Genomic DNA, 14,148 nt, shown 5'->3' on the forward strand with positions numbered 1-14,148 from the left:
ATTAGTCCTGCTTGAGAAAGGAAGAAATGGGACTTTCAAACTAACATTAATCAGCTTTAACCAAAAGAACAATAAGAAACATTTCTATTCAACTTAACTTAGAAAGGCTGTGAGCTAAACAGAAATAAAACAAGACCATTTTTTATTATGCTTAGTGAAAAAGAAAAACTTATACCTTTTCACTTGTTAAAAATTTTGCAAAATATACATGCTCTCCTCCTGTTTTCAATTCTTCCATCTTTTTTCTTGAGGCCTGAGTATCATCTAGTTTGTAACTCTTAAAAACAGCTAACACTTCTTCAGAATACTGCAAAATAAAAATATTAGCTTTATTCAACATTGTTGCCAAAATTTGTGTAATTCTTTTCTGCATCAAAATACCTAGAATATTACTCCTAATCATGTATGTATATTGTAAAGCATACCAACAATAAAAATTATTATAGCAAAATGGGATTCAAAACTATTTTGTATGATATTTCACTTAATGTAAAAGTAAGAACTAATTCTCTACTCCTAAACAAATATGATTTCTTAAGAAGTTTGTGTAAGGGGCAAACAGAGAAGGGAACACTTTAAGACTATACAGAAATTTACCAGAGAAATTGTCTAACCACCTGTGGAAACTGTAAGGCATTTCTTGTGCTAAAGACTGACCAAATAAATTCCATCAAATTCTGTCCAATTAGAATAGATAGACAATTCCAGGTCATTTCTCACCAACCACTTAATCTGAATTTGGATGGTGCTACTCGCACAAAAATTTGCATATAAAATAAAAACTATTAAAAATAACAGAACACACACCATGTTACTTTGAGAACTACCTATTTATCTTAGATTTTGATTATGACAAAAAAGGACAACTGATCTTTAAGTAGCCAAGAAAAACAAAAAGTTCTTCTAAAACAGGATTGGCAAACATTTTCTGTAAAGGACCAGAGAGTATTTCAGGCTTTGTGGCCTGTATAGTCTCAGTTGCAACTACTCAGCTGTGCCATTATAGTGCAAAAACAGCCACAGGTGAGTGGATGGTCATGGTAGTATTCCAATAAATCTTTGTTTAAAAGCAATAGGTTGGATCTGGCCCAAGACCATGGTTTGAGGATTTCTGTTTCAACAAGATAGCTAAAATAATTTTGTGCAAAGTAAAGATAGAATGTATTCTGCAAAATATCATCAATTTATGTTGACAACACTCATATTTTTAAAAAGCAAGGCTGTAATGACTAACTTTTAAATATCCAATTTTTATACATTACTTCACAATAGTGGTTTAAATATTAATTTGTAATTTAGCTTGTTATGAAATTGGCATAAAAATGTAAGAGGCAGAATTATAAGCGAAAAGTATGTCAGACAAGATTAAGTTTTAGCTCTATTACTGACTATAAAATACTGGGCTTCTACTAGTCTGTCATTGGCAACTCACCTTGAGAAAAGTTTTCCATGAAATCTTCTCATAGCATTGCACAGGGTTCCTGAAGTAATCCTGAAGTGACCAGAATTTTCGATACAGGTTGTAATCAATTGGAATAGAGCTAATAAAATAAATGTTATATTAAATAAATCATTTAAATTCTTTTACAAACATCGAAATATTCTTAACTTAGCTTTAGTCACAAACCCTTTTCAGAATCTAATAAAATTTATCAGAAAAGTACACATTTACAAATATATGAACTTTTACAAATCATTTTAGGGAACTCATAGACCCCAATAGACTCTCTTTATCTACACTGGTGGAGCCCCTGAATTTTGGCAGGACACATGGTTATTCAGAATTAAAGATTATGCTTCCCAACCAATCTTGCTGCTAGTATGGCCGTGTGCCAATCAGTTGGGAGTAGAAGTGACATGTGCAACTTTTGGGCCATATTTTACCTCTGGCCTTTTCCTCTTCCTGCTGGCTAGAATGCAGACTGAGAATGAGCCACCTTACACTACAGAAAAAGGGGTAAACACCAAGAGATGATGGAACAAGAAGGTAGAAGAAATCTGGGTTTAGACAATCTCACTGAGAAGCATTCCTTACCAGCCTGGGACTGCCTGCTTCTAGACTTTGATATGAGGGGAGAAAAAATAAATTTATATGTTATTTAAACCAATGCTAATTTGAGTCTATGTTAAAAGTCACAGGTATTATATCCTAACTAATAATATTATATCCTAAGAAGCATTAGTATAAGATAACCATATAAGGTATATATCAAATTAGCATCACAAAAATAAGCCCCTTCTCTAGTGACTTTATTATGGCATTAGTATTTCAACTTCTTTTTTTTTTTTTTTGAGACAGAGTTTGCTCTTGTTGCCCACGCTGGAGTGCAATGGCACAATCTCAGTTCACTGCAACCTTTGCCTCCCGGGTTCAAGCAATACTCCTGCCTCAGCCTCCCGGGTAGCTGGGATTACAGGCATGTGCCACCATGCCTGGCTAATTTTGTACTTTTAGTAGAGAAGGGGTTTCTCCATGTTGGTCAGGCTGGTCTCGAACTCCCAACCTCAGGTGATCTGCCCACCTTGGCCTCCCAAAGTGTTGGGATTATAGGCGTGAGCCACCACGCCCGGCCACTATTTCAACTTCTAATCTTGATATTTTACAATCTACAGCGTCAATACATATTCTTTAAATTTTAAAAACAGCTAGTATCTGAAGCACATGAAAATCAACAGTGAAGAATACTGACAGCTTTTAACTGATGAAAATCTAGTTCTTGCCAAAGCTTTTATCAATAATTAGCAATATCTGAAAGAATCTAATGGGCACGTTTAATTTCACTCTTCCTAAACTCTTCCCTAGTAACAACTCTGAAACTAGGAAAACAATGATCTGTACATCAACCTCTCTCTATAATTAAAGTAACTTCACTGATTTACAACAATAAGATTATACCTCTGGGTTTTCTATGAATTGGGTTTTTTTAAAAAGCCATAGAAAGAACATTCCCTAAAACGTGAAAGTAAATAGAAAAAAGAAATAGCACTATATAAATTATTTATATCCATGAAAGAATATAGTTCCATACATTTGATAATGTTTTTGAAGTGCATGTGCGTGCGGACACACACAATGTTACTCAGTTATAACATGTAAGATTGAATATAATAAATACCTCTTGAAATGTAGTACCAGGAAAGTTTGACTCTTAAAAATGGAGCTACCTCTAACAGAGAATGAGAAGCATGAAACCATTATATGTCCCTTTTTGTCTCAATTGCTAGGAACTTCACATCTAATTTAATGCTTGATACCAGTAACAATATTATTCCAAGCTGCTAATTATCATCTCCTACCTGTAAAGGTTTTTGATCTCTTTCCTTTTATCTTTAATTGGCTTGGTGGGTATTTGAGGTGTCTTACACAATAAATTTTAAAGTAGTGTTAATATATTACCGCTAGGCAGTTTTTATAGTTGAGGCATTAACATATTTTTTAAAATTTAAGGTCCCCTCTCCTAGATGCTGTCCCTTGCTCTTTTCCTTCACAGTTGAATAAAATTCTTCAGAATTGTCTATACTGTATGTCACCACTTCATTACCTTTCCATTCATTTTTCAACCCACTTGCAATTTGTCTTCCGCCTTCGCCACTCCATAGAAACTTTTGAATTTTCTGTTTATCCACACAAAGCAAATGCAACCATTTATTGTATTTGCAAATAATAACAAATCAGAGGCACAGTTACCATGTAAAACAGAATGTCTTCTAACTATTTTAACCAAAATACTCTGGAAAACTTGATGCATTTTTTAAAATGATGAGCTATTTTATAGGACATTACACATTGAAATTTCTTAACAAAAATTTTTATTGGTATATTTGAGCCAAATCGGAAATGGACTTCATATTGTAGGTATATGCATACTGTGTTCTGCTTTGTAGATTATAGTGCCTAAGGCCATCTGGTGGCACAGCTGTTCACAAAGTAATTCCTCATATATTTTGTCCCTCCATTCAACACTAATGGCTGTGACAGACAGAGGCAGCTGAGAGTTGAGTCCTATTTAAGTGATTTACAAACATAACCAATAGGGCTGAATTATCTATACAGTCTTGGGCAGAATCTAAGTAGACAAAATTCCATTGGCCAGTGTCTTTTGGGCCATTTATACTTCAGGTGACTCATTATCTTATTGTCTACCAACTTTCCCCAGAGCCCTTATGTTGCTCAGGCCAGACCCTGAAAGCCCACTCTATCAATGTATAATCAATAAATAGGTGTGTAAGAAAAAAAATAACTATCACAAATAATAATAGCTACTAGATACTGAATAGACAACATTCTAAGTGCTTTATGCTTATCACTACATACAAACAATGACAATAATAATGATAACTAAATGCCTTAATAGACCATTTCTGATAATTGTCTTATTTAATCCTCTTAACTGTAGAGGGTAGGTGGCATTACTACATTTTAAAGATGTTGAAACTGTGTTGTAGGGAGGTTAAGTAATTTGCCCCAGGTCACGGACTAGTAAGATTGGAGTTAAGCCTGGAGCCACACTACTTCTATTTCTTCTGGAGATGTGTTTGAATTTGAAATCTGGGATGCCAGAAATATACCACCCTGGGCAGATACAGGAATCCCGTCTTGATCTTCTAGACAGTAAGGGAAATTCTTTCAATTACAACTAATGACTCTCATCACCTCAGACACCTGGAAGAGTGTCAATGAAGGAAAATTTTCCTTAACACCTTCTCTTTTATCTTGCTCACTGCTTTTAAGCCAGCACTAGGAAGAAATTATGACAGGTCCTCAAATAGCCATGTTTCCTTTAACATTGTTTCATTGTAACATTGATAAGGAAAAAAAAAACATTGATTCCTGGCTGGGGCCATGGTCTCTGTGGAGTTTGCATATTTTCCCCATGTCTGTTTGAGTTTTCTCTAGGTACTACAATTCTCTCCTCCATCCCAAAGATGTGTACATGAAAATAACTGGTAGGTCTAAATGGTTCCAGGATGAGTGAGTATGGGTGTGTGAGTACACACACTGTAAGGGGATGGTGTCCTGTCATGGCTGGTTCCCGCCCTGTGCTCTGAGCTGCCGTGACAGCCTCTGGCCACTTGCAACCTTAAATTGGAATAACTAGGAAAATAATTATCTTACTTGTTTTTATTAATCTTTCTCAAATACATGTATAGCTCACCTTTATTTCAGTGTTTAATAACAGAAGCATTTTGATCTTTAAAAGTTTGGTGATGTTTCTGTGACCAGAAATAAGCCATAGGAACTTAACTTTTGTTTATTAGCCTATGGGAAAATCTGTTTCATTATACATCATTTCACTTAAAGTTACAGTTTCTAAGAACCTATCTATGCCATTGAGGACTGCTTTTGGAAAGAAAGCACAGAGCTATAGAGGAGGAGATAAGAAACAGTGTTAAGAGCAAGGGGAAAGAAAGGATTCTTAACCTGCCTATTTTATTAAAAGTTAGCCCAATACACACAGGCACTGGGTCCAGAAGTTTAATGGAAGGGATTAAGGGGAGGAACTCCTAAGGTTGCCTGTGGTTGGCTTTTCAAATGCTGGGATTATGCATAGGATAAACTATGTAAATAATGAACTGTCTGTACCTAATACAGAAAGCAGCAGATAGAGCCCATTAGTGATTCAGGATTTATTATTTTAAGTAATATATGTGAAAATTACAAATGAAAGAAATTCCTGATAATTTCCTTCCTCATTGTCTATATCCTCACTCCAGAGGATACTCAATAAATTATTTTATTTTTTTTATTTCTCAAAATTTTTATTAATTTATTTATTTTTTATTTTTTACAGCGTGATCCTCTTATGAAAAGGAAAGAATTTAAAGATGAATTACATTTTTGTTTAAACAGCAATTAATTAAGAGATTATGTCAGTAAATTATATATATATATATATTTTTTTTTTTGAGACAGAGTTTCGCTCTTGTTACCCAGGCTGGAGTGCAATGGCACGATCTCGGCTCACCGCAACCTCCGCCTCCTGGGTTCAGGCAATTCTCCTGCCTCAGCCTCCTGAGTAGCTGGGATTACAGGCACGCGCCACCATGTCCAGCTAATTTTTTGTAGTTTTAGTAGAGATGGGGTTTCACCATGTTGACCAGGATGGTCTCGATCTCTTGACCTCGTGATCCACCCGCCTCGGCGTCCCACAGTGCTGGGATTACAGGCTTGAGCCACCGCGCCCGGCCTGTCAGTAAATTATTAAGAGATTGTCAGTAAATCAAAAAGCTTAAGCTCTGAAAACTCACCACGTTGTTGGAGCTTCCTCATCTCCCATTTCACCTTCTTCTACATCCATTCCTTCTTCTCTATCTTCAGTGTGCTAAATTGAAAAAAAATGTATAAAAGAGATAAATGCCAGAAAAATAGGTTGGTTACACATTCCTAGGCAACCCAGTTAGAGAAGTCTAGTCACTAACTATCTTGACCTATAGTTAATCTGTAATGCAATCAGAATTTTACGACAGTATGACAATGTCATAAAGACAGTGGAAAGTTTCAAATCAGCATTTCTCTAAACATAGTCAATAGATTCTCTCTGGGAATAAAGGGCTAAATGTTTTGGAAATGCACACAATGACAGACAATTGAACAATAAAATGAGCAACTAGCATGAATAGGTAATTCTCAGAAGAAAAATAAATTCCAATCAACATATAATAAGCTTCTCAACACCAATAATGATCAAGGAAATGTAAATTAAAACTAAGAAGACTTATTTTTCAAGTATATATATATCAATTAAGCAAATAGTTTTTAAAAATTGATAATTCACATCGTTGGTGTGAGGCTGTAGGGGGAAAAGCGCAGGCACTCTCAATGTGCCACTAGTGACTGCATAAATTGGTATAACCTCTTTGAGAAGTAACTGGGCAATAGCTATTGAAATATGAAATACGCATATATTTTAACCCAGTAATTTTACTGGAATTTATCCTAAGAAGACAGCTGCATAACTGACGCAGGTGATGCAATGATATTATACACTACACTGTATAACCACTTAACAATTTTTCACCATCGGAGATAATCCAAATGTGTCCACACACATAGACTGTGGTATATCCACTCTGAGATTTACCAAGAGCCATTAAAAATCTGAATCTTAAAAGAAGAAAGTGAATTTCAGAATAGTATGGATAACTTCATTTTGGAGAAAAACAATATGTTTTTTTTTTTCAGAATAGTATGGATAACTTCATTTTGAAGAAAAACAACATGTGCCCGGCCCCACCTAAATTACCTTAGTAACAAACTTACAAATATGTGAGAAAATTTCAAATCAGCCTCACCTTCTGACCCAGGGTGCTTTCCTGCTCATTGGTATTGAAAACAGTGACATTTTCCAGATTAAACTGACTCTGCAAGTTAAGACCTAGTAAACAAAAACAAAAAAAGGTTTTCAAAGCAAGTCCAGTGACACGTAACTTACGTATAACTTGTGTCATAATCAAAACTACAAAATGCTATACCTATAATTAAAGAGCAGTCAAAATTAACACATTTGATTTTCAAATCCTTTCAAAAATTCATCTCTTAAAAGCACCTTTGGAGTATGGGCACACCTTGTTTTATTGCTCTTTGCAGTTTTTTGTTTTTCAAATAAATTGAATGGCAACCCTGCATCATGCAAGTCTATCAGCACCATTTTTCCAACAGCATATACTCACTTGCTGTCACATTTCGGTAATTCTCACACTATTACAAACTTTTTCATTATTATTGTATCTGTTATGTTGATCTGTGATCGGTGATCTTTGATATCATTGTTTTGCCACAAACCATGCCCAACTAAGAGAGTAAACCTTTTTTTTTTTTTTTTTTTTTTTTGGGTGGCCTGCACTGAGCTGACCACATCTTTTGTGCCTGAAACCGTAGTTTTATCCCCTTATGATAACATGAGCTTTTATTTTATTTTTGAGACAGCATCTCACTCCTGTCACCCAGGCTGCAGTGCAGTGGCATGATCACTGCTCACTGCAGGCTCAACTTCCCAAGCTTAGGTGATCTCCTCCCACCTCAGTCTCCCAAGCAGCTGGGACTATAGGCATGCACCACCATGCCTAGCTAATTTTTTTGTATTTTTAGTAGAGATAAGGTTTTGCCATGTTGCCCAGGCTGGTAAGATGGCAAATTTAATCAGTAAATACTGTGTGTGTTCTGACTGCTTCACCAACCAGCTGTTCCCATGACTCTCTCATTCTCCTTGGGGCCTCCTTATTTCCTGAGACAAGACAATATTGAATTTAGGCCAATTAACAACCCTACAATGGACTCTAAGTGTCAAGTAAAAGGAAGAGTCTCACTTTAAAAAAAAACCTAAAAATGATTAAGCTCAGTAATTAAGGCATGTCAAAAGCCAGGACAGGCTGAAAGTCCTCTTGTGTTTAAGTTAGCCAAGTTATGAATGTAAAATTCTTGAGGAAAGTTAAAAGTGCTACTCCAGTGAACACATGAATGATAAGAAAGCAAAACAGCCTTACTACTGATACAGAGAAAATCTAAGTGGTCTGGATAGACAAGCAAAGCAGCCAGAGAAAGGCTCTAACTCTCTTCAACTCTATGAAGGCTGAGAGAGGCTCCAGCCTTCGCAACAGGAGCGAGATTCTATCTCAAAAAAAAAAAAAAATGTCTTGGGTCACTTTCATACAAGAAGAATAGAAATCAGTTCTTTGATGACTGTAAGTTAGTCCTAAGCTCTTGCTTTCTCATCTTTTTCTCATCTCCTGGGTATAATGCTATCCCATTTTTATTCTTTTTTCCTAGCAAAAACTTTGAATTTTATTACAGAAAATGAAGTGCCAATAATAGCAACAAATATGACGTTTTCTTTGTGATAGTACCAAATCTGTTTGACTTCTGCAATAGACTGAATGTGTCCCCCAAAAACTCGTATGTTGAAACCTAACCCCCAGTGTGATGCTATTTGGATGTAGGGTCTTTGGGAGGTGACTGGGTCATGAGGGTGGAGCCATCATGAATGGGATTTGCACCCTTATGAAAGGGACCCCAGAGAAGCCCTTCACCCCTTTCTCTATGTGAGGACACAGCAAGGAGATGACCGTCCCTGAACCAGGAAGCAGGCCATCACCAGACACCACATATCTGAGTCCTATGATCTGGAATTCCCAGCCACCAGAACCATGAGAAATAAATTTCTGTTGTTTATAAGCGATGAGTCCATGGTAATTTGTTATAGCAGCCAGAATGGACTGAGAGAAGTCCAATATGCAAGATTTCTCACTGCCTCTCAATTAATTATCTGCTATGGGAAAACCTTTTAAAAGATACTTGCCTGGTGATTAGGAGGATTTTATTGCTTCCTATATACAGGGGCAAAAGCAACTACCAAAAGTTTTAACCAACTTACTAGACTCAAAGTGTACATGAAACAGCTATAGCCATGTGCTCTTTGTTCTGTAAAGTCATGATCATATGGATTTCTTTAGGGAGGCTGAAGGTAGGGCAGATAGGATGATGAAAGCATCCCCCTCTGATGTACTGAATGAAGCCCCCAGCTCCAGCCCTGCCACTTTATGCCCTGAAGTCTCCACTCTCATTCCATTACCTCTGAGAGTCTGCCTCTAGTCAAGTCTGAGCTTCTGAACCGTTTTCATTTCCTTCAGTTTCTCTTCAGTTCTATGAAGGCTGAGAGAGGTGAGGATACCACAGGAGAAAAGTATGAAGCTAGCAGAAGTTGGTTCATGAGGTTTAAAGTATAAAGCCCTCTCCATAATATAATAAATAGTGTAAGGTGAAGCAGCAACTACTGATGGACAAGTCGCAGCAAACTATCCAGAAGATCTAGCTAAGAACGTTGATGAAGGTGGCTATACTCAACAGATTTTTCAATGTAGACGAAACATCCTGATATTGGAAGATGCTGTCTAGAACTATCACAGCTAGAGAGAAGTCAATGCTTGCCTTCAAGGAACAGGCTGGCTCTCTTGTTAGGGACTAATGCAGCTGGTCACTCTGGTCACTTTAAATTGAAGCCAATGCTCATTTACCATTCTGAAAATCCTGGGGCTCTTGAAAATTATGCTAAATCTATACTGCTTAGGCTCTACCCATAAAAAGACAAACCCTGGATGACAGTACATCTGTTTACAGCATGGTTTACTGAATATTTAAGGCCACTGTTGAGACTTACTGCTCAGAAAAAAAGATTTCCTTCCTAAATATTACTGCTTATTCACACTGCACCTGGTCACCCGAGAGCTCTGATGGAGATAGACAAGGAAATTAATGTTGTTTTCATGCCTGCTAACACATTATCCATTTTGCAGCCAACGGATCAAAGGGTTATTTCAACTTCAAGTCTTATTATCTAAGAAATACATTTCATGAGGCTACAGCTACCATAGTGATTCTTTTATGGATCTGAGCAAAGTAAATGGGCACCTTCTGGAAAGGACCTACAATTCTAGATCCCACAAAGGACACTGTGATTCATGAAAGGAGATAAAAATATTCAAATAAACAAGAGTTTGGAAGAGGTTGATTCTAACCCTCATAGATGACTTTGAGGGGTTCAAGACTTCAGTGGAGGAAGTAGCTCAGATGTGGTAGAAACACCAAGAGAGCTAAAATTAGAAATGGAGCCTGAAGATATGACAGAATTGCTGCAATCTCATGATCAAACTTGAAATAGATGAGGAGTTGCTTCTTATGAATGAGCAAAGAAAGTGGTTTCTTGAGATGAATTCTATTCCTGGTGAAGATGCTATGAACACTGCTGAATAACAACAAAGGCTTTAGAATATTACATAAACTTAGTTGATAAAGCAGTGGCAGGGTTTGAGAGGATTGCCCAACTTTGAAAGTTCTACTGTGGATCAGATGCTAACAAACAGTGTCATGTGCTACAGAGAAATCTTTCATGAAAGGAAGAGTCAACTGATGTGGCAAACTTCACTATGTTATTTTAAGAAATTGTCACAGCCACCCCAACCTCCATCAACCACCACCCTGATCAGTCAGCACCCATCAACATCGAGGTAAGACCCTCCACCAGCAAAAAGATGACAACTTGGAAAAGGCTTTGGTGCTCATTAGCTGTTTTTAGCGGTATTTTAAAAGTACAACATGTACTTTTTTGAGATGCTACTAATAGACTACAGCATAGTGTAAACATAACTTTTATATGCACTGGGAAACCAAAAAATGTGTTTTGCTTTATTGCAATATTTACTTTATTGTGGTGGTCTGGAACAAAACCCACGGTATGTCTGTACACAGAATTCTATATACATTATGTTAATAGAGCTGATCCTTATCATTCATGACCATTCAAGAACAATTCCACAGAATGCAATATAGAATAATTTACAATTCTGTTGAAGCACAAATGTAAATTATATTAATGAAAATGTGAGAGCATATAACAAATAATACACTGTAGTTAATAACAGCCAAGTTTCTTACTGTTATAGAAAGAGGTTAATAAACAGGTCTACTGGTGCTGGATTCAACTCAGAGGTATTGGTATGATCTCATGCTTTTTGCTGCGGTTCATGTAAAATATATACTGACAGATACAGAAATAAATACAGATAAGTATGGTTAGTATACACATATGTCTCCCAGCTCTGGTCTCTGAGAGGGCCTAGCAGTAGTGATACTCCAGTAGCAATGAGCACATCCAGGGACCAGATTTTGGCTTTAACTATGATTTTTAAATAAAAAGAACTAGGCTCTTTGGACAAGTAGAGGGATGGTAGTAATAAGGAGTTATTATTTAATAAAAACTATGGATATGGATGTGGTGATGATAGCACAATAATGTGAGTTTTCTTATTGCTACTGAATTGTACACTAAAAACTGATTATAACGGTAACTTTTATGTAATGTATATTTTACTATAATAAAAAATTAAACAAATAAAAATAAATACTCCATCACTTCATGGTAAAGGTGACATGTTTATAATGAGAAAGTAAATACTGTCTGAGTGAAATTTGTGCTATAAGAAAGCATTATGAAAATGGATGTCTGAAAGTATCTCTGTGATTATGGTGTTCTGTCGTCAAAAACAACATGTGCCATCTATAAAAACTGCCATCTGCACATTTTAAAGACTTAAAAATTTCTAGCTTTTTAGGAAATCTTTTATTTTAAGAGTTTCGTAGCCAGGTGTGATAGCATGTGCATGTTAATCCCAGCTATCCAGAGGCTGAGGTGAGAGGACTGCTTTAGCCCTGGAGTTCCAAACTAGCCTGGGCAACATAGCGAGACCCTGTATCAGGGAGAAAAAAGTTTTAGTGGATTTTGAATCCACAATACGGAAATGCAACTCTTTTTTTTTTTTTTTTTTTTTTTTTTTTTTTTTAAGAGACAGGGTGTTGCTATGTTGCCCAGGCTGGAGCGCAATGGCTATTCACAGGCATGATCACTGCTGCCTTGAACTCCTGGCCTCAAGCTATTAATATCCTCCTGCTTCAGTCTTCTGAGTCGCTGGGACTATAGGTGTGCACCAACATGACTGGCTTACAACTCTTTTTAATTAGTTTATAAGAACTGATTAGTGTCAGGGAATATTTAAAAGGAACCAAGACTCCTGGGAGAAATAGCTAATTCTAGGGCTGGGACAAGGAAAATACAAAATGGGCCTGGACAATCTTCTCATACCAGGAAAACCAGAAAGAACTCCCAATGACTAAAAAATAAACAATTTAAGCAACAAAGTCAATAATGACACCATGGGATTATAACCCAGAGAAATAAATAAATATTCCTGAGTTCATTTGGAAATAGATGATTGAATTATTAAATAGATAAGGAAGAAAAGAAACTCTTTCTTATAGAAAAATTCAATTAAAATGTAGAAGGAATGAGAGAGAGAAAAAATCCCCACGAGAACATCTTAATAATAATAATTGCAGGCAAGATCCACATGAATACTAAAATTAGTGAGCAAAAGTTTAAGAAGAAAAAGAGTATTTGCCTAGCCTCAAAGTATGTCCCCCAAATATTTATTTATTACAAAGGGAAAAACAGTACCTTTACAACAGAGAAATACAAGCAACACCACCACATCCAAGTGATCAAGGATAATATCGCCAGTAATAAGACACATCAATATCACTTCCAAATGATACCCTGAAAAGGGCACATCACTTCTATGGGTCTTCTTCCCAAAAATCCGTAACTTCAATTATGAAAATAAATGAAACAAACCTAAATTAAGGGGCATTCTACAAAATATCTGACCAACACTTTCCAAAGTTCTCAAGTCATGCCATATAAAAAGCTGTCACTAACTAGGGAGACTAAGGCAACATGACAACTAAATGCAATGTGGGATCCTAGAAATCTTTCTCAGAAAGAAAGTAATGATAAAACTGCAAAATCTAAATAATGTCTGTTGTTAATAGTGAATGTGGTAGTAATGTCGATTTCTGAGTTTTGATAACTGTACCACAGTTATATAAGATGTTAATATTAGGTGAAGTGTATTCAGGTACTCTTTATACTATCTTTGCAAACTTTTCTTTAAGTCTAAATTTATTTCAAAGAAAGAGTTAAAAAAAAAAAAAAAAAGCAAGGATCCTACATCAAGACATTAAGCTAGTGAATGAGCCTACTTACCACTGGGCAAAAATTTAAACAGAGTTATTATATGACCCATAATTCTACTCTTAGATATATACCCCGGAGAAATTAAGACTTAGAGTTACCATATGACCTAGCAAATTCTATTCTAAGTATATACTCAAAATAAATGAAAACGTGCTCAAACAAAAACTTGTACGCAAATGTTTACAGCAGCATTGTTCATAATGGTCAAAAACTGGAAACAATCCAATGTCCACCAGGTGATGAATGGATAAACAAAATGTGTTATGGGCCTATGGTGGAATATTACTTAGTCATAAAAAGGAATGGGCCAGACATAGTGGCTCACTCCTGTAATGCCAGTACTTTGAGAGGCTGAGGTGGGTGGACTGCTTGAGCCCAGGAGTTCAAAACCAGCCTAGGCAACATGGTGAAAGCCTTTCTTAAAAAAAAAAAAAAAAAAAAAGGGCCGGGCGCGGTGGCTCACGCCTGTAATCCCAGCACTTTGGGAGGCCGAGGTGGGCGGATCATGAGGTCAAGAGATCGAGACCATCCTGGTCAACACGGTGAAACCCCGTCTCTACTAAAA

The 14,148-nt window shown here is 36.3% G+C and overlaps 1 protein-coding gene across 1 annotated transcript in view; it reads right to left on the minus strand.

Moving 5' to 3' along the window:
- THOC1 (THO complex 1) overlaps window positions 1–14,148 on the minus strand; it is a 57,591-nt gene that overhangs the window by 30,085 nt on the left and 13,358 nt on the right. Inside the window, exons 8-11 of the mRNA XM_017498982.2 lie at window positions 7,294–7,376; window positions 6,250–6,323; window positions 1,433–1,541; window positions 176–307 (exon numbers count right to left, since the gene is read on the minus strand). Of these exons, the coding sequence (XP_017354471.1) occupies window positions 176–307; window positions 1,433–1,541; window positions 6,250–6,323; window positions 7,294–7,376 (398 nt within the window). The remainder of the gene's footprint in view (window positions 1–175; window positions 308–1,432; window positions 1,542–6,249; window positions 6,324–7,293; window positions 7,377–14,148) is intronic.

The sequence above is a fragment of the Cebus imitator genome, unplaced genomic scaffold, assembly GCF_001604975.1.
Source record: "Cebus imitator isolate Cc_AM_T3 unplaced genomic scaffold, Cebus_imitator-1.0 Scaffold12, whole genome shotgun sequence".
Lineage (NCBI taxonomy): Eukaryota > Metazoa > Chordata > Mammalia > Primates > Cebidae > Cebus > Cebus imitator.